Raw genomic sequence first — 25,277 nt, forward strand, 5'->3', positions numbered from 1 at the left:
CTGTTTGAAGTGCATGTGGTGTTTTGTATTTTTTACTAAAAGGTTGGTGTGTTTGAACGTCTGGGCAGTTTTCCAGTGCGAGCCATGCCTATGGCAACTCGGTTGTTGCTTTGTGAGCATGCAGAGAAACTAGCAGCAGCTATTGTTCTCAAGAATCACCACTCCAGGCTGCCTGATCTAGTGAATGCTGCTATACTGATGGCATTGAACAAAAGGGAGTGTGATATTTCACCAAATCTTACCCCTGCAGATGTGTTCTTTCGAGAGGTAAGAAACATCTTATTTCTAAACTGTTGTATAGTATCACATGCAGTAAAAGTTGCAATGCTTTAGTGTATACTTTGGAAATTATCCCTTTGAAAATCAATTCAACATTAAACAATTTCCTCTTAAATGGGGTTGGTGCGGTGGTATTTCTGTCACATGCTTTTTTATGTCTGCAACTGAAACATGAATTCTGATAAATTTTATGTCGTAGGAGTAAAGTTGTTAGGATTTCTAACTAACTGACATGGATGAGCAATGAAAAAAACAAATGAAATTCTCTGGCCTGTCAGAAAGTGTTTGCTAAATTATTATTTTTAAGGCATGAACTGAAGAGTATGAAGCTTTCCAGACAGAAGAGATTCTTTGATCTGTCCTGGATGGAATTGTATCAGTTTGGTCTCAATGTTCATCCTCTCTAACGTTAGTCAATCTGAGCTAGTTAATCTACGTTTGGGCCATGGCCCAGTCAAGCCCCCAGTCTTTATTTCTTTTTTCCTTCTTGAAAAGAAGTAATACACAAAACATTTATTTTTAGAAAACTTCTTTTCCTATAGAGGACAATAGTTGCTAATGGAGAAAAAATAGAAATAATAGTCTGCTATTTTCAAGCAGATCTGTTATCCAGTATGCTTTATCTAACAAAGATTCTACTGACAAGCATTTCAGAAGATGGAGGAATGTGCTTAATGAAAGTTGATGGAGTTGCCTTCAAAAATTAGGTTGATTTGGCTTTTTGGGGTTTTTTTTCTTGGATTTAAGTCCAGAAAGCAGATAATTCTTGTATTCCAAGTATTGTATGAAATACAAGCTGATGACTTTGTTATCCACTACAGTAGTTGATACCTTTTAATATTTCTGACTATTGATGTGGTTTCTACTAATGCTTACTTGTTTTTCTATGCAACTCATGATTTGATTTTCTGGCATCAGGTGGCAATGGGTATGTTTGTGTTCACTGTGATTTTTCTTTCTATCTTTCAGGTGTCCCAGATAGATTCCATTTTCGAATGCTTACTAGAAGAAGAGGAACAAATCCTGAAAGATATGCCTATGGAATCAATTGAGTGGGCCCAGATAGTTGTCAATGTGAACAACATCATTAAGGTACAGAACTGTGTTAACTAAGATATTTGTGGGAGGGGAAGGTAAATACTGAAGAGCACTGAACAAGTTGAGTGCAGCACATCTGGGTTGCTGACATGAGAACAAAAGTGAATGTGCACATATCCACATACATTAAGAAGGAAAAGATGGTCTCATGCAGAATTAGGGACATTCTTTTTACTTATCAGTCACTGCTAAAGAGAATTTGAGAAGTTGCAGCATTTTTGGAAGTTGTGAAAGCATGAGTGTGTAGCAAAGAATGAAAAGCTTCTGCTTGAGCACTGAGGTTTCTTGCTCAATCGGTATGTTCTATACAACTGAGGGGTGTAGAAAGAAGAGGGATATTAAAAGTACATTTCAGAATTATAAAAGCCAGTATGCAGTAGCTTTTACAGTGTGTGTATATGCATGTAGACTTCAAAATACTTATGCCTTTAAATAGGACATGCTACAAGCTGCTAGTCAGTATCGTCAGTCTAGAGCCTCTTTATACAAACCAGAAGAGCTTCCAGAAAGAGAACCTGAATATATTCCATGGACAGGTGAGAAATTATTATTATTATCCTAAACAAAAATATTTTTCATGAATTTCAATCTGAAGGTTAAACCTGCTGTTAAAAGCTGCTACAAGGTTGTCAGTAAAAATAGGAGAACCCAAAGGTTTCATTTGGAGAATGAAATGGAATGAATCGATGAACAGTTATTTTGTCCAGTACTGATAATACAAATTTGACTACAAAAAAACAGTTTTGGGAAATAGCTCACCTATGGGATACATAATATTAAAATGATTGATGAAATGTGATCTATAACTGTTTTAAAAGGACTGATGATTCTCTGCTTCCGTAACAGTGTCTTGTTTTGATGGTTTAATAACAAAAAAAACTACAAGAACAAATGTTTGCAGAAACAACCACTTTCCAGTTGGTGCTTAAGCTTCCTTGTGGCCTCTGTGTATAAAAGACGCTTGTTTAGTGCTCCCAAGATAAATCTTTTGAAAAGCATGACCCATGCAAGCTATCTTGGTATGTTGTCTTGATGATTACATCCAAGTATTTCAGTCAGGTTAACAGAACTTGCCTTTTCCTTGTGTGTATTCTCTACTTTGCTTACAGATCTTGCAAGTGATTCTTCTGATAACCAGCTGGTATTGACAGTTGACAGTGTAGATAGATCTGTGTAGTTTAGGGGGTGTGGGTTTGGTTTTGTTCTCCTTTTGTTTACTACATTTTGGCCAAATTTAATAGGTAAAGATGGGAGTATGTGCTTGTTTTGGTTTTGTCTTATAGTATTGCTTTCATTTTTTTAAGAGTAAAATGTTTATTAGCTTTCTTCTTTCTATTTTTTTTATTTATACATAGTAATTGTAATGTTATACTTCAGCATAGGCTCCTTTGGTGATAGGATCATTGTTTCAATGGTCACTGTGTTCTTTCCCTAAGCATCTAGTGGCCTTCGTGCAGCAGTAATCCGTCAGCATGGAATCATTCTGCAGATGGTATATCCCCAGGTGGACAGTAACCTCCGCAGCATTGTGGCTGAGCAGTTGGTGGCACTACTGGACTGTTTCCTGGATGGCTATGCTTCTCAGCTGAAATCCGTGGACCGCCCTGCTGATCAAGAGCGATACAGCAATCTGGAAATGGAATACAAGCAGAGAAGAACAGAACTCTTGTCTCCCCTCCGTAAGTACTGTCTGTTTTCCTTAACACAAGGATTAAATGTTCTGTTTGATAAGAACATTATGCAAATCTGATATAGTAAATGGCATCTGTGTATGAATTCTGTTTTTTCTACACACTTGCCTTCAGATTATAAAAGACTGGTTTTATGATTTAAGGAGATACTTACAAAATAAAAACAGATCACAGAATTGCATCCAGGACTGTATGCATGCCCATACCTCTAATCAAACACATTGCTGCTTTAATTTTTTTCTTATGCTAACTTGGTGTTTTCTGGCAGGAATTTATCTTGAACCACTTGGCTGAAAATAGCCTATAAATGGATTTCTAAATGTTTATGTTGTTGCAAGGTGACATAAACTTACATGCTGTGGTGTTTATCGGGAAAAAGTTACTTTTTGAATCATGGTTATTTAAGAATCAAACCTGTTGTTTAGTGTGTCAGATGTGGTCAGGTCTTTAATGAGTAATTGAAAGCAAAGCCCCGTTTTTAATTGGAAATAAATTGGAGTAAATATAGTTTTAGTAACTTAATGAAGTTAATTTTTTTTTAGGCTCAAACTGAATGATACAAAATAGAACAATCTAATAACCACTGCCTCCTAACGTTCTTAAGAAAAGTCTCTTAAGCTATCATTCTTGGTTTCACTGATATTTATGGTCTCTGTTAGCTTGTAAATACTTTTTGTATTGTTACGTTCAATCTGAAGTTCATATTTCCTTACAAACAAAATTGAATACTCTGCTAACTCATGTATCTGAACCAAAAAGAATTTAAATAATGTATTTTTAATAAAAACCCCGTTAGCTTTACCTGTTGTGGTTTTGTCAAAAGCCTTTGCCTGCTGATTTTTCACTTTGTGTAATTGACTATTATTACACGTATTAAGTCGTGGGCTGAACCTACCCCTCAGCACAAATAGCAGATGGTGGTCACTTTCAGAGAAAAGGGAATGTATACCATCCATTTAGTATTCTTTCTTCCCTCTTGCATTGGGGGACCAAGGTGATAGGTATGTCAGCTTACATGTGCACAGGATGTGTATGCAGTAGGTGAGCATTTCTTTCGGAATGTGTAAGTAGGTCTTCGTGAACATTTGAAACTTGTTTTCATTTTTCTGGTCTCTGCCCTTTGTCATCATCTTACAGTCAAATGTAAGCTTGTTTGATAACTTCTTTTTCTTGGTTAGTTTCCCTGGGACAATATCAGATGGCGGCCACTTTAGCAGAGAAGTACCATGACTTTGATATCCTGGTGCAGATGTGTGAGCAGACAGACAACCAGGCCAGATTACAACGATACATGAATCAGTTTGCAGATCAGGTAACTTTTTTATTTCCTTTATATAGCTTTTTATAGTAAGTTTGCGCTTGAAATGTTGCAAAAGTTATGATTTCTTTTTTTTTCTTTAATACATATATGTATTTACATACACATGTGGGGGAAACGTGGAAAGCTGAAGTCAACATTCAGTGTTCAGAACTCAATGGAGTGTATTACCCTGAGACTGCAAAGCACGTAGTGAGAAATATGGGTGCTAGCTGTATGGGCAGTGGCTTTTCATGGGACCTTTTCTGTGCCTCAGATACATTGTCTCACTCTTGATGCCTTTCTAGCATTCTGTGACTTGTTCACTGAGGTCCGTAGTCAGTGTCCGGTTGTTTTATTACATCAATGTAATGTAAATTTAAGGATAACTTCCAGAAGAGAGAATGAGATTTTTAAATATATTAATAAAAAGTTAGTTAAGAATTGAGTAAGAAGGTAGGGATATTGTTGTGGTCTTTTTATTGCTCTGCTAGGTACTTACTGGACAACTCTTCCAGTGTTAAAATGTGGTTTAAAAACTTCTAAGTTTGCTGAAAGATTGGAAAGCTTAAGGAAGAGGCCGTAGAGACTTCCTGAAGTGAGTGGGACTGGGACAGAAGTTTCCTAATTTGAGATTTGGTGACATCACTTTGTTTAGTTTTCCACAGCCACTGTGGAAGGAGAAATCCTGGTGTCTACAGGTTTCCTAATAGCGTACAGAAAGGTTCTTTTAATTAAAAGAAAAAATACCCGTAATGGACAGAAATTATTTTAAAGGTTTTGAATAGTAAGGATTCAACATTTATTTACTGCCAAAGAAGGGGATAAAGTATCCTTTTTTTTTTTTCTTTTTTAACCTTCACATCTTTTATTTTAAAGGAAAAATGTAAAACTTTCTGAAGAGAAATGACTGTTGCAAGTGCATGGATCAAGTCTGATGGGTAGAATATCAGACTGATGGCCTCCTCAAACTTAATTTTTAGAACTGTTTAATGCAGTTAAAATTTAGCAGTATTCTAAAATTACTCTGTAAAGATTAAGCAAACCTCAAATCTGGACTAGTTATTTGTTTTAGTTATTAGTTATTGAAGTTATTAGTTATTGAAGTTTTTGAGGATAAAATAGAGGAGCTTGGTTTTTTTTTTTAAGGCACCATTTTTAACTGATGGAGAAGTAAAGTTGTAGGTTCACTTGGAGATAGGATGGAATGTTTCAAGAACAGTGACAGCAGAAGTAAACAGAAATACATGAAAGGAAATCGAGCAGAGTTCTGAGGGCAGCAAAGGAACAAGTGAAAAATACAAGACTGGGACTGTGATTGATGTGTTACCTGTTCCCATTCCTGTGGGTTAACATGCAGAACTTACATTTGGCCCTTTGTTCAGTTACACACCGCATCCTTCGGTGGAACAGCATCTGTTGCAGAGTAGCTCATGAATTCTTTAAACACTGTTTCTGTCATGACTCCATAGATTTTTCATCAACATTACTTGTGTGTGTCTTATTTTGTTAAGAAGGTTTTTACCGTGTTCTTACCAACTGTATTTTTATGAAGCATTTTGCCTCAAGAAGAACAAGATGTTTAAATGTGACTTTTAAAATGTGTTCATATTGCTGTTATCTCCAGAATTTTTCAGATTTCCTGTTTCGCTGGTATCTGGAAAAAGGAAAGCGAGGGAAGCTGTTATCTCAGCCTATTGCTCAGCATGGACAGCTGGCCAATTTCTTGCAAGCTCATGAGCATCTGAGCTGGTTACATGAAATCAATAGTCAGGATTTGCAAAAGGTAGGTCTTCTTAAACAAAACCAAGCTGAAATATTGCATATTAAACAAATCAAGTACATACTAAAGTAGAAAAATTATGTAGTTATGACTTCATCATCAAAAAACAGCTTATCTAGATGAGTTAGGGGAGAGATGATAGATTATTAATGGAGTACCAAAGCCTCCCTCCAGGCACCATCTGGTATATCATATAAGCCACTGCACCATGTAATGGAGATTAGGGCTGCTTTTCATCCCGTGTTGGTAACTCGTATTCTTTTATCAAGGGAAGTTTTGTTTGATTGCATGATCACTACGTGAATGGAATTGGGGGTTTACAGTGAGTACAGTGTAATACAGTGAGTATCAGTAGCGTTACCAGGTTATCTAGTGAGGGAAAACCTGAAACTTGTATTTCAAGACTATTGAAAGTAACCTGAAGGTATCACAAAATTAAAAAAGGTATTGATTAATGTCTTACATACATTTTTTACAAATTGGGGGGGGGAGGGGGTTAGTAGCAAACAGCGTTTGGTATTTGCTATTAAAACAATAGCAAAGAGGGAGGTAAAAAAAAAATACCAAACCACAAACAAAACCACCCTGAGAGTATTGTAATATTCCATTTGTGTTGACAGAGGTTTTCTCTGTTACACCAAAGCACTGTGAAGATGGGCAAGGGTTTTAAAATACACAAGTAATTAGGTTTGGATAGTTTTTCTGAGTAAGTGCTCAAAAAGTTTCTTTTCCTTTGTCTGGTAACCAAAGGTACAGGCAAGAATTTGTCTACTGCAGCAGTTACATGTATAATTCTGTTTTGTCAGATTCCTGAATTAACAAGTAAATCAGTCTGCGTGTGAAATTGTTCTCTCAAAGCATATTCGTCTGTCTTTTCTGGCTAGCCTTGAATAAGATCCCAGAGGTATAATATGTGAAGTTGCAATTTATCCTTTGATCATAAGATAGTTTTTCTTGATTAATACTGAAAAGACTGGCTGCAATTGAGGTAGAGATCTGTGTCTCTTCCTGAAGAGAGTAATGCAGAGTTTTAATGTGCAAGTTGTGTGACTTTTAAAAGTAAGGGTTATAATATTACAAATTATAAATAGCTGTGAGACTGCAGTTCAGATTAAATGCTTACCAGTTACCATTCTGATATTAACTTTAGCTGATTTCTAACCTCTTTATTAATTTCAGGCTCACAGTACACTGCAGACTTTAGCAAATACGGAGACACGGTATTTTGCAAAGAAGAAAACACTTCTTGGCTTGAGCAAATTAGCTGCACTGGCATCTGACTTCTCAGAAGACATACTGCAAGAGAAAATAGACGGTAAGAAATAAAAACAGCAAAGTGAAGAATTGACTAATGGAGTTACTGAGTTAGAATCACGGTAATTTTGCAGATTATTAATTTGTTAGGTTGAGGGCTCTAATAATGTGATCATAGCTGATCATTTTGCTCATAGTAGGAAGGATAAAGAATACAATGTGAGGGACTACCCTGAGCTATTCACTTTCACCTCTGAGTTAGGACTGTGAGCATGGGAAGTTTGTATCTTTTCAGTTTTTCTAATAATACAGAAAATATTGGCATAGATAAGAAGCTGCTCAGTATTTTACGAAGTCATTAGACAGTTCTGAAGTGGCTTAAACTTACTAACCCTTCACGCAGTGTGTTTTCGTGAAGCTGCATTTTGTTTTTCAGATACAAAGTAAAAATGCTTTAATTTCTTAAAGCCTGTTGATTGGATAGCTCTCAATTCTAAATTCTTCTCAAGTCCTGAGACTCAAGTTGTACAAGAAAATCAGTAACAATACTGTATTGGTATAATGTACCTGCAAATACATACATTTGTGATAAAGTGCTTTCTCAGCATCTTACTCTCTGTATTTAGAAAGGTTACAGTGACAGTGTTCCATGATGCTCTAACTGAAAGGATGTTAATGGGAAAAATAGGAATACCTGTTCTGCTTCATGAGCAAATGTAACGGTTCTAATGGCTTTGCCATTCCTGTCACATTGGAAAATACCCTTTTCCTGACACTGCAGCACATGGTGCTGTGAGTTTGGGGGCTGGAAAATTCTGTGCTAACAGTTAAGTTGGTTCTGGCCACCAGGGGGAGGCTTTGAAATACTTCTCAAGGTTACTGCTCAAGCTTTCTTTGCTGATCTTCATATTTATCTGTGTATGTTCTGTACAATTCTTAAAAGAGATCCTGTTGAAAAAGCCCAGGGAAAATGATGATAACTAAGTAGGCTTAACAAATTATTTGTAGCTTGTAATAATAACGATATATTATCTGCCTTTTAAATTATAAAACATTGCGTGAAATCTTAAAGCTTAAATTTGCTTTTTGAGGTGCTCCCTCACCACTGTGGGGAAAGAACCCCAAACCAACACACACCTATGCCAATGTGAAGAATCTAATCCTCAAATAGGAACACTGTAGAAAAATGAGGAAATTAGTGCTTTATTTGAGTAGACCAGTGGACCCTCAAAATTTGGTCTGGTCTGTACTCCACTACATGTTTCTATGTGACACATGACATGGCTTTTAAATCTTATACTCTTTGTATGTCAGTTTCCTATTGATAATTATTTCTGCCATGTTTTGTTTATCTATGTAAACAGATAAAGTGCTCATTAGAATTATTGTCCCATTTCTACCATCCAGTGGAACGGGGCAGGCAGGGCAGGGTTCACACAGTGTGGCTGAAATTATTCTTTTTTGATTGCTTCAGCATAATAAGTCTCTAACCCCCAAGCAGATGATGCTGGAAAGTAAAACATTCAAAAATGGACTAATCCATGAGATGGAGCAGGTCCATGGCATGGGTCTTCAGCCAAAAGGTAGCTCCTAAAAAGTGCAGCCAACTTAACTTCCCTGCATAGTGCAACAGCTTGCCTCAAATTCTGTGCATTCACTTTGTGGTTCTGGGAAAAAGGAAGAGTTACTAGTCTGCATTACTGGGAACCTGAGTAGAAAGTGACAACTAATTCACCAGGATGGCCGTATTGAAGTGGAAGTATTTCTGTGTCCAAACAGAATGCATCATAGCAAACACTTGCAGACCTGAATAATACTGTGACTTGACAGTTATTACTGTGCCATAGAATTTGTTATTACATTTTAATAACATGAAACATTCATTTCTTTAAACGACTACAAGAAATATCAGAACAGGAACGCTTTCTGTTACATCAGGAGACACTTCCTGAACAATTACTGGCAGAGAAGCAGTTGAACCTCAATGATATGCCAGTGTTGTCTGCATCTCAGCTCATTGATGTAAGTATCTCATCTTCTTCATTACACAGGTAAAGTTCCACTATGTTTTCTGCCTCTGTGTGACAAAATAAATGAGAAGATCACAGCTGTCTTTATTCCTTATACGACTTGCAAAGTACCTGAAGATCTGATGTATTAATAGGTTTATCTTTGCTTAGTTTCTGCCAGCAGCAAACTTCAGAATGCTGGTTTTAGTTCAGATTTCTTCTTGCTGAATGTGTGCTTTCGAGTGCTGCTAGGAGAAAAAGCAAATCAAGTCAGTATCAGAAGCTGATTTACTGGTCTAAGGCAGTTTCTGCGTGTGAGACAATTTTTACCTTCTGTTTCATTCTCAGTAGGGCAGAACTTGGACGGCAGAAGGAACAAAGGATTCCACCTTAGTGGGCAGGGATGCTGCAATCTAGAAAAAGAAACGGCTAGAAGCAGGAAGAGGCTTTTGGTCACCTGTTGCAAAGAGGCACCCAAAGTATTTCTATTTCCTTTTTCTTTTTGTAAAACAAACAAAAACCTAACCCACACTGAAACAAATACATGAACTGCTCCAGTACTGGGATCAGTAATAGCTCTGACTCCTTTTCCACACCCCTTTCTGGTGGTAGCCAGGAACCAGTAAGCCTTACTGCTTCTGCCTTGTTGACAGCATATTTTTACCATCCAGTGATGCACACAAAAAACATTCAGTGAGTAACGATACATTGTAAAACAAATCGGGTTTTGGCTGGTTGTCAGTTTTGCAGCTCCTCACTTTCCCATAATCCTGTGGAAAATCAAAAGCTGATAGTGTGCTTGTTTACATTCTCTCAGTTTTCTTAGCAGAGGTAATAGCAGATTCTGAAGTCATTACTTGCCTGTTAAGTGAGGCTACCTGTGGGATTAGGGAAGAGTGACTTGGCAAGTGCTGGCACCAAGACAGTTTTCCTTCTGAATTCTTTGTTATTGTCAAACCAGTGTTCATACGTGCTACTTGCAATGTGAGAATGAAACTCAGAAAGTGTAAATAGTGTTAATGTTCATTTTCCTTTGAAGTACTAATTTAGAGGTTGTGTGTGTGTGTGTGTGTGTGTGTGAAATATTGATACCAAACTTTTCAGTTTTAAAGGGTGAAAGGCAGTCCATGCGCTTAAGTACTGCTTTGAGCTTCATTACCAAAATCATTCTGAGAGCTTATTTGTGAAGCTGAGCTCTGGCTACAATAATCCAGGAATGTTACAGCCTTAAATGGTATTTAAATTTGAAACCTAGCAGCCTTAATATCCAGTATCATTTGTCCACGGACCATTGTCATGTAAGTGGAATGCTGCTCTAAAACATTAAGTATATTCCATACTGCAAAAATACTTGTCGTTGAATCATAGTGTCATAGTATCATAGTATGGTTAGGGTTAGAAAGGACCTTTAGATCATCTAGTTCCAACCCCCATGTTTTCGTGAGAAGGTCATGTAAGTGAAAAAATACACAGTAGTCTTCCCACAATGAGTTGTCCATGATATCAGTTACATTAGTTTGTAAGCTAAAAATAATTCTCTGCATTAATCTCTCATCATAGATGTACATATGTGATGAGAACAGAAGGGCCAATGAATATGACTTCAAGAAAGCACTTGATCTGCTGGAATACATTGACGAGGTAGGAAAAGTTTTTGAAGGATTTCTAACCCAGAGTCGTATGTTTTTATTTATTATTATTGGTATTTAAGCTAGAATGGTGCATCTGTAGTGAGTTAACAAATTAGCTTAGTGTACAGTAATTGAACATAACTCCTGATGTGTGTTTTCAGTTTGTTTTTAAGTCGCTGGAGAATTAATGCCAAATGTGGTTTAGATCATTTAAGAAAAATGACACTCCTCATCTTCACTTCCCATTTATAGTCTAGAGTTTCTTCTTTAGAGTGTTGCTTCCTTAAGGAACAGGATTAAGATCAGCTGTTTGCAGGAGTTTAGTTCTTGTATCTTCCCTATTGGCAGTTCCTCTGATTGTCAGGAGATAATGTGGGATAGTCACCAGCTTTTTAACATGTTAATAGCATTGAACCACAGATTTGCTATCTGCTTTCTCACTATCTCCTTGTATGATGTAGTATCTTGTCAGGAGCAATTTTTCACTAAGCATAAATAAATCAGCTTCTGAGGAGCATCAAACCTGAATTAACAACAGTCTTTGCTAAAAAGCTAGAGTTGTGTTATTTTAGTGAAAGTGTTCCTTACCAACTGAAAATGAGAGCTCTTCTCTGATTTTCCCAGTTACCGCTAGTCTGGTAGGGCTCCAAGTTAAAATCCTCTCTGTAGTAGTGCTTTGTAAACAGCATTGTGCCATTTTGTTGGTCTGCAATAACTTTTGGGTTGATAATTATAAATATCTATAATTGCTTTTAAATTTTTAAGTTTTGAATTGTATTATTTTTTTATTTTGAATAACATTTATTGTTATTAACTACTCAGGGTTTTTTTTCTTTATGTATGAGTATGTTTACTTGTCCTGTCTTTAGTACTATGTTATATTTCATGTATGAAGGACAGAGTATTATTGCTTAGAGTAGTACATAATACATACTCTGAATTCGTTTTCTTTAGTTTAAAAAGAAAATTCAGTAACTTCTTTTTGTAATAAATATTTCCTTCATTTTTACAACATAAATAGTACAAATAATAACATTTTGCAGTAAAATAAACTTGAGTGAACTCATTTGGTTCTCTTTTAAATTAGTTTTCCTCTGAAATCTTGTCAACACAATTCATGAACACTGAGATGAAGTTGGGGTTTTTATCCAGATAAATGTCACTCTAAAAGCATGAGATTTCAAAATGATTTTTTGCTCAGTTATTTGAGTCTCTAACAACTTGGTGTAGAACCAGTCAGCATGAATTAGAGATGGTGGTTTAGGGTCTAAAAGCTATCTGTTGCCTAGTTTTCTCTGCTTTTCTTTTGCAAAAGTGTAGCATAATGTGAAGACCCATTCTCTTGCTTTCAGTCTTCTAAATTCAAGTGTTTGTGGTTTCTGTTATCTCTTCTGACGGGAATTTAAAGTAGGTGCGATGCTTTGGGATATTGAGGGGTGGAAAAAAATACATGTATTTTTTCTGACATTACATTTTTAAAGGGGGTTTGACATCAATTATGTGAAAGTTTCTGTGCAACAAAGGAACTGTCCTTTCCAGGACAGCTGTGTATCTTTGAAGAGATTTACTAATATGCTTGTAAAACACACATGCTAATGTGGACACTAATGCATGCTAGATAGCTTGGCCATGCTGAGAAAAGAACCTTGACTTCAGTCATCATTTAGCACATGTTAAAATGAAACTTGCCTAGAATACCACATTTTACGAATTGGTATTTGTTCATGTGCTTTAAAATAGGCCCTTTTCCAAACTGAGGTAGCTGGTCTTTAGCAGTCCTGTGGTGATGAAAGTCTAAGACAATATTTTCAAATGGAAATAAACAGTCCTTGATGTTTCAAGAGTCCAATCAGGTCATCAGTTAAAATACCCTATGTTAAAAACAGGGCTCAGCAATTGAAGAATCTAATGCATTGGTATAATCTGTGTGATGGAACAATTATTTCTTTAAGAAAATAATGAAAATTTTTAACTTGCTTGTCTTTTCTCCTTATATGAATTGAAGGGAGAGGAAGTGGATGTAAATGATCTAAAACTTAAAATTCTCTGTAAGGCTCTCCAAAGAGATGGGTAAGTCCAATATGAATATAATTTACTGGGAGTATTTGTGACATAGCTGTTCCAGAATTGCATTTTGGTATACTATTCTCTAGCTCACTGAAAAGATTGAATTTCATAGCATAAGGTTAGTAAAGTATGAAGTATTTCATCAGAATGTGGCTTTTTGTTTGTAAAGTGAAACCCCAGCAAAAAAAAAATCTGTATGACTTTGTTCACTTAGCTCCCTGGCAACGTACAATGCATTCTTAGCACCTGAGACAGAAATGTACCTGTGCAGCTTTCATTCCTGAGCCCTTCGCTGAGGTAAAAGAAAATGACTGATGCCGAAAGGCTTTTTTTCTTTTGACGCATCTCAGACAGAAGCTAGTTAAGAGCAACACAAGCTGAGGTCACTCCTGCAAACTTCACTTATTTTGGGCCATTGTACCACATTGATAAGCTCATGACCGTTTCGAGTTAAAGCTGCATTCTTGACTGTAAGGGATTGAAGCTGTAAATATTACTTAAAAGAGCCATTCTCAGGGGTGTTCACCACCAAATACAGGCTGAATCCAACTGGTCAGAAGAATTGCCTCATCAGCCAGTGCTGCTGTTTGTTCCCAAGTTAAATAACTCAAATGGCATTTCCTCCCTTTCCTTTCTAATTTTTGGAAGTTATCCACCTTTTCTAATGCTCATCCATGTTCCAGGAGGACCTAAGGAGGGAAAGATGAGGAGAGAACATGTTCCAACTGTACTGTGCCATTTGTGACTAAAATGGAAATAAGCAGCATTTGGATTCACAGTTATACATAGGATAGATTCCAAAGTCTGAAGAAAATAAGTCATTGTCCCATGTGACACAAATAATATACAGAAGCAGGTTCCTATAGTATTCCAAGTATTTTTTCCCCTTCTGTGATTTTTCAAGACAGAAGAATCCAGAACTCCTACATGGCACCATTCCAGTAATTGGTTTATGACCTGTTCAGCCTGGGCTGAGAACAGAGATCTGAACATAATATTTGAAGCACTCGTCACACAGAGTGCTGACACAACTTTTCCCACTCTGCTAGCTAACCAGATGCAATTTGAGATCACTTTGCATTTAGATCACTTCAAGATCACTTGAATAGCGTTTAGAAAACTTAATATCCCAGTTGCATTTCCAGTCCAGCAAGGCTTTCAGAAGCTTACAAAGAGGTTGATGGCTATTTCAAAAGAGGTAGTGTTAGCTTTCATCTGTGTGCAAAAGTAAATGTTTGACGTTACAGTACGTACTTTTAAGGATGGCATCTGTTTTCTAGCTTAACAGCTACAAATGGTGGTAAGCTTCTTGTGTAGAATGGAGAGCCTTGCTGAATGTGCTTCTGGTGTTCTGGTAGGGTCCTTGCTGTCCTCTGTGCCTAGGAGGAGAAAATTCCCCAGGCCCCTTCCCTCCCTCCTTCCCTCACATTTTTCCCAGTAGAATTGAAGATGAAATCCTAGATGTTTGTGAGTTTAAGTGACATCCAGGGTCAACCTGTGGTTTCAGTGAAGCGTAGAGGCTTTGTCAGTAACAGCTTCTGGGTGCCAGGTTGGGATCTCTTGGAAGAGTGTCCCATTGGCCCAAGGAGGTTCATGTTTGTGTAGAGAGTGATACAAAAACTGGTTTTATCCGGCAGTTTCACATATGGAAGAGGAAGTTTAAGCAACTGAAAGGTCAGAACCACGGCAAAACAAGATAGATTGGTGTTGGCTTAAAACTGCTGCATGCAAAGTTCTGCAACGGTGAAAAATTGTCATCTAAAATAATCTTTCTCTTAGAAAAACCTTTTTTAGCAGAGATAAGACTTGCATTCACAAGTCTCCACCTTCATATTTAATCACAAATGAGACAAACTATGGTTTGTGTCTGTGATGCTGTTACAGGCCTGAAAGTTAGATTTTACAGGGTTTTTTTCTTTCTTTCCTCAGTTTGCTTTTTTATTGGTGTAGGGTGTTTTTTATTGGCGTAGGGTAAAACATGTGAAACTTTTTAGCAAACTGATGCTCTTGCTTTATTCTACAATCTATACCTTCATCATCTCAATTGTAAAATATGATTACTAAGAACAGGCAATTCTTATCTTTATGGATTATTTTATCAAATAAATAATATTTTCTTTTACAGTTTACAAGACAGGAAGCATTTCTTTTGTCTTCCTAACTAGACTACATTATAGTAGTGCAATTTTATTGCAGTTTTGCTCTTGGAATAAATAATAATTAACACAAGATGGAAAAAAAACTCGAGCTATAGCCAAGCACACAACACTTCTGTGTGAACATGGTTTAATTACCTTTGATACTTTACCAAGTTCTCCTGCATTTGGTTCTTACTTGTTTTCATTTGGTTTCATCTGTGCAATTCTTTCCACAAATTATTCTCTTTCAGATGGTCCAGTTCAGATGGTAAAGATGATCCAATTGAAGCATCTAAAGATAGTATATTTGTGAAAATACTCCAAAAACTATTGAAAGAAGGTAAAGTATACTTAAACTTCTTGAAATTGTTTACTCCTTTCAAAAGCTGCTTAAGATGAATACTGATATGCAAGAAGTAGCCTTAAGAAGTTCTGAGTAATACAGACTTCTATATGCATTTCACTAATTACATTCCCATGGAGCTCATTGGATCTCTGTGATGTGTTGAGGGGATAAGAGATGAGCAGATCTCTTGGTTACAATCTTAGTACCCTCAAATTATTTGCATAGTAGGGCAGCCATTGGATTGTTAGCAGTTTCTTACTACAATAAAGGATGCCTTCTGGAGTTAAATGCATGTCTTCTGTAAGGTGCAGGATTAGTAACTAACTGACTGCCACTCAAAAGAGCTTGATCTATTTTAGCTTAAATATGCTTTTGCTTTTGGTTTCTCTGTCCAAAAGCAAAAAAATAATGATCCATTTCCCCCAGTTAAACCTGACCATGGGAAGTTATGGCCATGGAAGCTGGAGAGGAGGGAAGCCATTTAGAGTCAAAGTCTGTTTTAAATACTACTGCATATGAACCTTTTCCAGAAGAGAGAAGGTTCCAGAACAGCTCTGATTTTGTGTCCTCAGTCCTGCCAGCATCTTTTCCTTTGTGAGATTTTTACAACCCAGGCTGAAATGTATTTACTACATGACTGATCTTTCTTTTTGCTTTATTTTTTTATTTTGGTGAAGTGTTACGTAAAGATTTGGATTTTATGTTTCAGGATTTTAAGCTTAATCATAAATTCACTGAGAAGCTCTTAACTCAGTTTTACAGGTTACTTAAGCTTTATTGTATTTCTTGACATGTGTAACAGGATTAGATCTTCTCAATTCCAAAAGAGTAATTTAACTCTGAGGCAGGCACAGGTGTTTACTTAAAAATGATCTTAACTGCTAATGCAGGGTACATTTATCAGTGTTGTAATAAAAGGTTTTGTGTTGTAGGAGTTCAACTAAGTGAGTATTTACCGGAGGTGAATGACATGCTGCAAGCAAATGAACTTGGCAACTTGAAATGTAATCCTTACTTCAGATTTGTGTTAAAGGCAAACTATGAACTTTATGTTCAGGGACAAGCATGATTCTCACTATTTTTTAAAATACTTTTTCTAAAGAGCTGTTAAATTCCTGTGTACTGTTTTATGTTCTGTTTATTTGTTTTGTTAAAACTTTGTAATAAAATCTACATGAGTAATACACTTGGTCCTAAATGTATAGACATCAGTGCTTTAGTGAGGGGAGGCAGAGTTGTGTTTTCAGACAAACGAGAAAGTTTTCGTTTGCTGGGCCTTTTCTAAACTTGCTGTTTCATTTTATATCTTCATTAGTATGAATCCTGCCTGAGACTCAAAGATGTGCAGACACATAGGGTGAAATGTGGGACCCACTGCAGAAGGTGGGGAAACTTTTGATCTCTCTTCATTGGGGCTGGGGTTTCATACTGAAAATGTTAATGCTGGGTGACTGTGTAGCTTACCTCAGAAACAAATGATTATTAGATTACTCTCTTCTTGTACAATGTTTTTTGCTGCAGACGCTAGGTAATTTCACTTTTGCATTAAAGGTTACTGGCACAAAAAAGGGTAACTGGGTTGACAATGGTCACTCAGCCTGTTTGGGGTGGAAAAGGATAAAGCACAATTTTCTAAGTCCTCTGGTCCAGTAAATACACCATTCTTTCAGTTTCTATCTGTAACATCAAACTTTTCAAAACATTTCAATATTTTATCTGTGCAACTTTCATTTTAGCTCTATCCAGATTTCTAGAATATATGTAAAAATGAGATTGGCAGCTCACCATGCAGTCATTCACCGCAACTGTTTGAGCCTTGGCTCAGAAGAAACCTAGAAAGCAGTGATGGAAGTGTGGGAGTCCAGCATGGTCTTCCTTGCTCGGTCCCTTGTTCTCTATAAGTTGATGCTACTCATTTTCTGCCCCAGTTAGTTTTCTCTGATGTGGGAATAAAAATCCATTTGACTTTTCAATTTTAATTACTCTGACTGAAGTAACTTTTACTCAAAGATTAAAATCTGCTGCAATTCTGATGCGTTGCACCTTGCTGTTGCAAGCAGCTCAACAGCCAGAGTCCGTGCAGAGCAACTTGAATGCCCTTATGTTTTACTTGTCTGGCTTGCTGCCTGCTGCAATAACTTGATCCAACAGCTGAGAAGGTCAGAAGTTAAACTGGTTGAAGAGAATCCAGTTTCTAGTTTTAAAAGCACAGCTCCCGTTCCATGCTCCCGCTCCTCTCTGTACTAATACAGTAAGCCGGGCTGAGAGTCTGAACATGTTTGGAAGAATAGATTTATCTAGAGCGGTTCTAACTAATATGGGAAAGAAATGCACTAGCAGTCATCTTCTAAGATTGTTCTAAGAAGCAAACTCTGCTGTTTTGCAGCCTTGCATGGCTGAGAGAAAGAAGTATGGGTAGAGCTGCCAGCTGTGGCTTCAAAGGAGTGGGTCCTTGAAAGCCTTATTCCATATGCTTGCTTGAAAGTCACTTTAAAGTTGCTTCCACATTTAACATCTTGAGATAAAGGGAATAATAGAACAAATGGTTGCCACCCCCTGCTCAAATATGTTCTACCTGAACTTTTACTAGACAAATTTTGATTGAAGTGGAATCTCTAATTGACTGTCCACCATAAACACTTCAGGTGTATCTTACCCCTTCCCAGACTGTCAACCCTCTGTACTCTGTCTGGGGTGGCAGGGTAAGCCCAGGGAAGCTTGCTTCAGAAGGAAGTGTTTCTGTTCATCCTTTTCTATCCATCTGCTTCAAGGTGCCTGGCTCCTCTGCTGGGTTGGTTTTATTCCAGCTGGTATAGAAGTGTTCTCCAGGTTCTCGGGAAGCAATCAGTCATGTAGGCTCCGCAACTAATGTTTTATTCCACTGCTGGGCTGGGAGGCTTTTGGCATTTGTACAGCAGCTTTCCATCCAGCTATTGCCAGAACAGAAGGAGTTTACTTAAATAAAACCTCATTAAAATAACTTCCACGTCGAAACTGAAGTCTAATGTTCTTGTATGAGGAATGTTGAGCTGGTCACTATTCCATTGGGAAGCTGGAAGAGGCTGGGATGTGGGGCTGTTCCTTCTCTCCTTCCCCTGGATCATTATGTAATAAGCCATCCTGATGCTCAAATCCGGTCTCAGATTACTGTATGGGGAGGATGCCTTCATTTACCACTGCGTATCAAAGGTCATGCCAGAGCTTTAGGTTGTTTCCACACATAACAAAAACAAATAACCTGGGGACAGAAAGACCCTTAAGTCAAAATGGCTTAAGGAGTATGTATAGCTCCTTTTGAATAACTGTATGTTGTTTCTTAAACAGTTGTTTTCTCAGTAATGGAAAGCACATATTGTATGAGATGTCCACACTCCTATCCTCTGTTGTCACGAGAGTGGCAGGAAAGCTTCAGTTATCATTCGTGATCCATTTCAGAAGTTGTGCCTTGTGGACAGTGATCTTTGTGCCCAGCTCTGTTCTGGAAACTAACTTCAAAACTGAAAATTCCTGGTTTCTACAGCAAAAAGTCTTGTACAAAGAGAGAGTGGAGTTACCTGACAGAATACTCATTTGTTAGCTACACAGGTTGCTTTGAGCAACCTGGTCTAGTCGAGGGTGTCCCTGTCCATGGCAGGGGAGGTTGGACCTGGATGATCTTTAAGGTCACTTCCAACCCAAACCTTTCTGTGATTCAAATGTTTTCTGACTTGAGACCAAAACCAAATTCATTCAGTGAATGTAAAACATCCAGTAAACCATTAGATCTACCTGCTGAAAATGATCTTTTGTGCAGGACTCTAAAAATTTGACATTGCCATTGGGGGTTTTGCTGTAAACTAGATTGGGGTAGAGAGAAAGCTAAAAGAAACAAGGTTTATGCTTGTGTCAGGTTTCATTGAAGGATTAACAATGTTTATCCTTCAGTGATGTTAGGCTTTCTGTTACTTGACTTCTGATTCGACACAACTGTCTGTATTTTGGAAGCCACAGCAGAGCATTACAGCTCTGTAAATAGATTTGATGGCTGTGATGCCTTTAAGTGCTTTCAGGCTTCAGAGTTTTGTACAGCCAGTTGTTGATGACAGAACTCCTCTTCAACAAGAAGTTGAAGAATAGTATGAGAGAAGAGCGTGTTTTGTCCCCAGCATACTTCAGTACAGGAATAAAAAATCTGTAGCAGAATGAAACAGAGATCTGCCAAAGGTAAAGAGGAACACTGCCAAACTGGAAGATGCAGAGAAAAGTTCTCTGCTCCTCTGTTGACCCATCTGCTCTGCCTTGCAATGGAGGAAATCAGCTGCAGAAATGTCTTCATTTGCAGGAGACTCCTCGCAGCATGAGCCGTTCTGGCTTACCATTTCTTCTTGCTCTTCTCCTGACTCACTAAATTTTAAATGGCTTTACTCTTGGCCAGTTGTGCCTTCAAAGAAGGTCTTGAAGGTTGATTTGCATCAACTCATTAGCAGGGCTGAAAATCTGCTTGCATTTCTGCCTCTTCATCGGTTACTGGAATGTCTCTATAAAGTCTCTCAAGTGTCCCACATGGAATCTCTGCTTAAGCATCTGTAGCCGTATAAGATGTCCTGTTCCTCTTCACTTGCATAGTACCTTTGTCTTGTCAGAGATGACTTGCCTGTGAGACCGCACTCCTTTTGGAAAGCGTGAGCCACAGCGGTAGCTGGAGCATCCCCTCGTTGCCCGGCCAAGCTCAGTGGCCATCAATGGACACTCAGTAATGTCACCAGCATTCACGGCTACGTCAGGGATCAGGCGGTTGCTGGGATTAATGCTTCACTGGGTGTCTCTTCAGGTGCCTAACAGATGTCATCTCATGCGTTTATTTCCCATTTTTAAATCACAGCAAAGAAACAGCACACACTGTTTTCTTACCTCGGTGTGTAAAGCTGTGGCCATCGCCACATGCAGTGCTGTTACGTGCAAACCACGGATCTACCTTATCATGTTACCTGTTCTCACAGCCCCTTCTTCCCGCTGGCGCCCACCTATACTCTCAGACCTGAGGGTCGTGCTTCCCTTTGCGGCCCCAAACTTCAGGGCCGCGGCAAGTCACGGCCATGCAGCCGAAAGCGCCCTTGCCTCCCCTGGCCCGCTCCGCCCTCACACTCCGCCGGGCTCGGGCGCGAGCCAGCTGCGGCCGCTGCCTCAGCAAGGCCGAGTCCCGGCGCTGTCCCCCGCAGGGCGGCGGCGGCGGCCCCCACCTGCCTGCTCCTCAGCGGGCCCTGCAATGCCGGGGGATTATTTCAGCCGCGGCCGCGGGTGGCTGGGGGGGCTCTGCAGACGCGCCTTATACGGCCGGGCCCGGCTCACCTGGGCCGCGGCCAGAAGCGCCTTCTTTGGGCAACGCCGGGCCGGGGCCGCGCCGGGCCCGACACCCAAATATGGCGACGGCCGGGGCCGCATTCCTGGGGGCCGACCGCCGCCGTGATAAAAGGGTCGGTGTCCGGCGGCGGCACACGAGCTACCCTGCGAGCAGCGGGACGCCTCTCTGCCAGCCGTCCGGCGCGCCGAACCGCAGCCAGCACAGGTAAGCCCTGCCGAGCCCCGGCCCCGCCGCCCCTCGCCGCTGCTGCCGGCCGGCCGTGAGGCTGAGCCCGCGCCCCCCGTGCTCCCGCAGACAACCGGCACCATGTGCGACGAGGACGAGACCACCGCGCTCGTGTGCGACAACGGCTCCGGCCTGGTGAAGGCTGGCTTCGCCGGGGATGATGCCCCGAGGGCCGTGTTCCCTTCCATCGTGGGCCGTCCCCGCCACCAGGTACGCGCCGTCCCCTTCTGAGCCTGCCCTGAGGCTCTGCCGCAGCCGTGGCTCTGGGTGCCCGCCGCCTCCCAGCCTGCTGCATGGAGGGAGGATGACCGGCCTGCTGGGGAGCCCCGTGCTGCTGCCCTTGGAGAGGTTGCTGAGCCCCTGCTTTTCTCCCTGCAGGGTGTCATGGTGGGTATGGGTCAGAAAGACTCCTACGTAGGAGATGAAGCCCAGAGCAAGAGAGGTATCCTGACCCTGAAGTACCCCATTGAGCATGGCATCATCACAAACTGGGATGATATGGAGAAGATCTGGCACCACACCTTCTACAATGAGCTGCGTGTAGCCCCTGAGGAGCACCCCACCCTGCTTACTGAGGCCCCCCTGAACCCCAAAGCCAACCGTGAAAAGATGACCCAAATCATGTTTGAGACCTTCAACGTCCCTGCCATGTACGTGGCCATCCAGGCTGTGCTGTCCCTGTATGCCTCTGGCCGTACCACTGGTGAGTGCAGGTGTCCCGCTGGCCCCAAGCAAGGATGCCCAGGACTAGTCCCTGACAGCTGACAAGTGCTCTGTCCCCAGGGCAGGACTCTTCGTGGGCTGTGTCTCAGGTGGCTGCTTCTTGTTTCCCCAGGTATCGTGCTGGACTCCGGTGATGGTGTGACACACAACGTCCCCATCTATGAAGGGTATGCCTTGCCCCATGCCATCATGCGCTTGGATCTGGCTGGCCGGGACCTCACTGACTACCTGATGAAGATCCTGACTGAGCGTGGCTATTCCTTCGTCACCACAGGTAAGCATTATTCCCTGCCCCAGAACATCCCCTCTCGCTTCTGACCCTTGCATGTCTTGGGGTGCTGCAGCCTCTTGCCCCATTGCACGCCCCATGAGTGCTTCCTGTTCAGAGTTTGTGTGACGCTGGGGGTTTGGAGTCCCAGCAGACCCATGGAGAAGGTGTCAGCGTTCCCTGTTTCTCCTTTGCAATCACTGATGCCTTTTCTCCCCTCTGACAGCTGAACGTGAGATTGTCCGTGACATCAAGGAGAAGCTGTGCTATGTAGCGCTGGACTTTGAGAACGAGATGGCCACCGCTGCCTCTTCCTCCTCCCTTGAGAAGAGCTACGAGCTGCCTGATGGGCAGGTCATCACCATCGGCAACGAACGTTTCCGTTGCCCCGAGACACTCTTCCAGCCTTCCTTCATTGGTGTGTGTGCCCCACTCCCTCTCCTCTCCCCTGCCAGCTCCGCCTCTCCAAGTCCTCTGTAGAGCTCTCGCTCTGTTGCTTAACTTGTGCCTGCGTTTCCCCTTTTCCCTGTCGCCAGGTATGGAATCTGCCGGTATCCATGAGACTACCTACAACAGCATCATGAAGTGCGACATCGACATCAGGAAGGACCTGTATGCCAACAATGTCATGTCTGGGGGTACCACTATGTACCCAGGTATTGCTGACCGCATGCAAAAGGAGATCACAGCCCTGGCCCCCAGCACAATGAAGATCAAGGTAAGTCTGGAGCATGAAGGACCCAGGTGCAGGAGCAGCCACCTTCTGCCTTCCCACAAACCCTGTGCCATGCAATGGTTGCAGGTTTACTGATCTCTGCTCTCTTGGCTCTTCCTAGATCATTGCCCCACCTGAGCGTAAGTACTCCGTCTGGATCGGTGGCTCTATCCTGGCTTCCCTGTCCACCTTCCAGCAGATGTGGATCACAAAGCAGGAATACGATGAAGCCGGCCCATCCATTGTCCACCGTAAATGCTTCTAAACATGTTTACATGATCACTTTGCCAACCATGCTCAGGATGACAACCTTCTAGGTTGCAGGCTGCTGAAAGCCTGCAACAGCCATGTAACTCTCTGTTTTGTAATGATTTCTGGTTACCGTTGCTGCAAAGCTCCATGTGACACAGTGTATGTAAAGTGTACATAAATTAATTTATTTTGCCTCGTTTTGTTTGTTTTTAAAACCAATGCCCTGTGGAAGGAGACAAAAAACTTCAAGAAGCATTAAATCACCAGTCATTCTGTCACACCCCTAATGTGATGGTCTGTCGTCATTTGCTTGGGCTCACCCATCGCCCGCTGTCATGGGGTGCTGTCTAACAGGAAGGGCAGCGGGTGGTGGGGCTGGGGAGGGGACAGAGCCCCAGCCTGAGGCAGCAGCTCTGGGTGACTTGTTTGGGTTGCAGCTGTCTGGGGAGTGCTGGGAGCAGCCTGGGGCATGATGCTGTGTGTTGCATCATGCAGGATGGGTGCCCACCGCTCTGCTGTGTGATCCTCCCAGGCGTGGGGAGGAAAGGGTTACCCAGAGCATTGGCTTGCAAAAGGTTTTATTTGGCTTAGCCTGCCAAAAAAGTAGCTGTGGCACACTCTGAGGGGTGATGGACAAGGCGAGGCTGGGGCTGAGGGCAGGTGGGGGGGGGCAGGTTAAATAAAGAGCTTTCCACTCCACTTATGGGAAACCTGCCTGCTGCCGTGATGTTCCTGGTGGGCTGGGGGCAGCCAGGGCCACTTCCTCACCCTGCCTGACATGCTTGCCCTTGCCAATGGTCACGCATAAGGGGCTGCCTGCAAAGGGACAACTCCTTCCTCTGCCTTCCCAGAGCCAGATCCTTTGGCCAGGGACTCCCTGGGAGCCCGAAGGAAAACCCCAGGGGCTTCCCTCTGCTGCAGGCGGTCACCTGCCTGTTTTGCCTGTGAGGAGGGTGAGAAGGTGGGAAGCTGCTCCTACCTGTCTCACTTCTCTCTTACTGAGGTGGGGGGCTCCGGAGCACCCCTTTGCTACCACTGCACCCCCACACAGGTGCTGAGCTTCCTCAAGGAGCTGCCCTAAAGCCCCTCCATGCTTGGCACATCTCCCTGGGTCAGGGCACACATGCAGGAGCCGGCAGCCTTTGGAGGAGGACTCCTCCTGGAGCACAGGGCCCTGGCAGGAAAGCAGCGCTTGAGTTTTGGGGTGTCCTTTTGCCTAGGGATACAACAGTGCTAGGAGAAAAAGGTGATTTTCAGCTAAATTTCCAGCCCAGGAAGGTGTTTTGCTCTGCTGCAATTATGCTAAGGATGAACTTGTTTTGCATTTTGGCTGGTTTTATCTTCATTACAGTGAGACCCATACATTAGTATGCTTTTTTCGTAGCCCTGTCCCAAAGGAAAGCTTGCAGGAGGATCATTCCCTGGTATCTGTGGGCAGGGAAGCCCCTGGGCAGCCCTAGGAGCTCCTGAGCAAAAGCTTGAGTGTCTGGGCTTGGACTGGAAAGCAGGAACACAGTTGCTTCTTAAAACACAAACAGGAGCTTTTACTTGCCATTGGTGCAAGTTGTTGCATAGTGGCACCATATTTCTTCTGACAGCTCTGTGCTGGGTTTTGGGGAGATGCTTAACTAAGTCTTCAGTACTTGACCCCTGATTTCAGGTTCAGTTGCGCCTTAAGTGGAATTATGAGATGGATTTTAGGACCTGCTTCTGTTATTTGATTAAAAGGCAGTTTCAGAAGCACAGATGAGATGTGTTTCTTCTGTTTGGGGAAGAGAACTGGCGCCCCGACACACTTCTCATCTTGGGCTCCCAAAATGCAGAAATAAAAAGCACTTTGACCTACAGTATTTATTGGGTTTGGCTTTGCGGAGAGAACCTGAACACACCCTGGGCACCAACTCCAGTACAGCTTTGGTATGGACTCAGTGAATTTCCCATGGACATTTGGCCAATGGTATTTGTTCAGTGAGGTTTAGTAAAAGGATAAAATAGAAGCCACTTGAAAAATGCAATTATTTTATCACAGGAAACTCCTAAGCCACAAATCTTTATTTTGGAATCTTTATCTCTGAAAAATGAAGCATTGAAACAAAGCCCTTCAAAGAACAGTTGTTTAAAACCCCCAACACTTGTATTTCGTAGGATTTCTTTTGCTGC

The 25,277-nt window shown here is 41.2% G+C and overlaps 2 protein-coding genes across 4 annotated transcripts in view; both read left to right on the forward strand.

The window, feature by feature from the left end:
• The window catches only part of NUP133 (nucleoporin 133), a 31,971-nt gene extending 15,194 nt beyond the window's left edge, over positions 1 to 16,777 (forward strand). For 2 of the 3 annotated variants that reach the window (XM_057407029.1, XM_057407026.1), the window contains exons 15-26: positions 43 to 267; positions 1,249 to 1,371; positions 1,814 to 1,913; positions 2,814 to 3,056; positions 4,247 to 4,380; positions 5,993 to 6,151; positions 7,328 to 7,463; positions 9,306 to 9,424; positions 10,972 to 11,052; positions 13,048 to 13,112; positions 15,499 to 15,587; positions 16,526 to 16,777. In XM_057407029.1, the coding sequence (XP_057263012.1) occupies positions 43 to 267; positions 1,249 to 1,371; positions 1,814 to 1,913; positions 2,814 to 3,056; positions 4,247 to 4,380; positions 5,993 to 6,151; positions 7,328 to 7,463; positions 9,306 to 9,424; positions 10,972 to 11,052; positions 13,048 to 13,112; positions 15,499 to 15,587; positions 16,526 to 16,662 (1,611 nt within the window). In that variant the 3' untranslated portion in view covers positions 16,663 to 16,777. The other variant, XM_057407030.1, reaches the window with a different exon arrangement.
• A 4,229-nt stretch (positions 16,778 to 21,006) lies between these two features.
• ACTA1 (actin alpha 1, skeletal muscle) lies at positions 21,007 to 23,404 on the forward strand. The gene is made up of 7 exons (XM_057407031.1): positions 21,007 to 21,138; positions 21,229 to 21,369; positions 21,538 to 21,862; positions 21,995 to 22,156; positions 22,377 to 22,568; positions 22,687 to 22,868; positions 22,987 to 23,404. Exons 2-7 carry the CDS (start codon positions 21,241 to 21,243, stop codon positions 23,128 to 23,130), a joined length of 1,134 nt encoding a protein of 377 aa, XP_057263014.1. The 5' UTR covers positions 21,007 to 21,138; positions 21,229 to 21,240; the 3' UTR covers positions 23,131 to 23,404.
• The last annotated feature ends 1,873 nt before the right edge of the window (positions 23,405 to 25,277 follow it).

The sequence above is a fragment of the Pezoporus wallicus genome, unplaced genomic scaffold (assembly GCF_028554395.1).
Source record: "Pezoporus wallicus isolate ANWC-B61680 ecotype Strahan unplaced genomic scaffold, APGP_CSIRO_Pwel_v1 scaffold_6362, whole genome shotgun sequence".
NCBI lineage: Eukaryota > Metazoa > Chordata > Aves > Psittaciformes > Psittacidae > Pezoporus > Pezoporus wallicus.

Excerpts from the sequence above, each read along its gene's own strand:
- ACTA1 (XM_057407031.1), top strand. The coding sequence starts at position 21,241 with ATGTGCGACGAGGACGAGACCACCGCGCTCGTGTGCGACAACGGCTCC. Across the intron at positions 21,370-21,537 it reads TGGGCCGTCCCCGCCACCAG|GGTGTCATGGTGGGTATGGG; the intron begins GTACGCGCCGTC and ends TTCTCCCTGCAG. Across the intron at positions 21,863-21,994 it reads TGCCTCTGGCCGTACCACTG|GTATCGTGCTGGACTCCGGT; the intron begins GTGAGTGCAGGT and ends TTGTTTCCCCAG.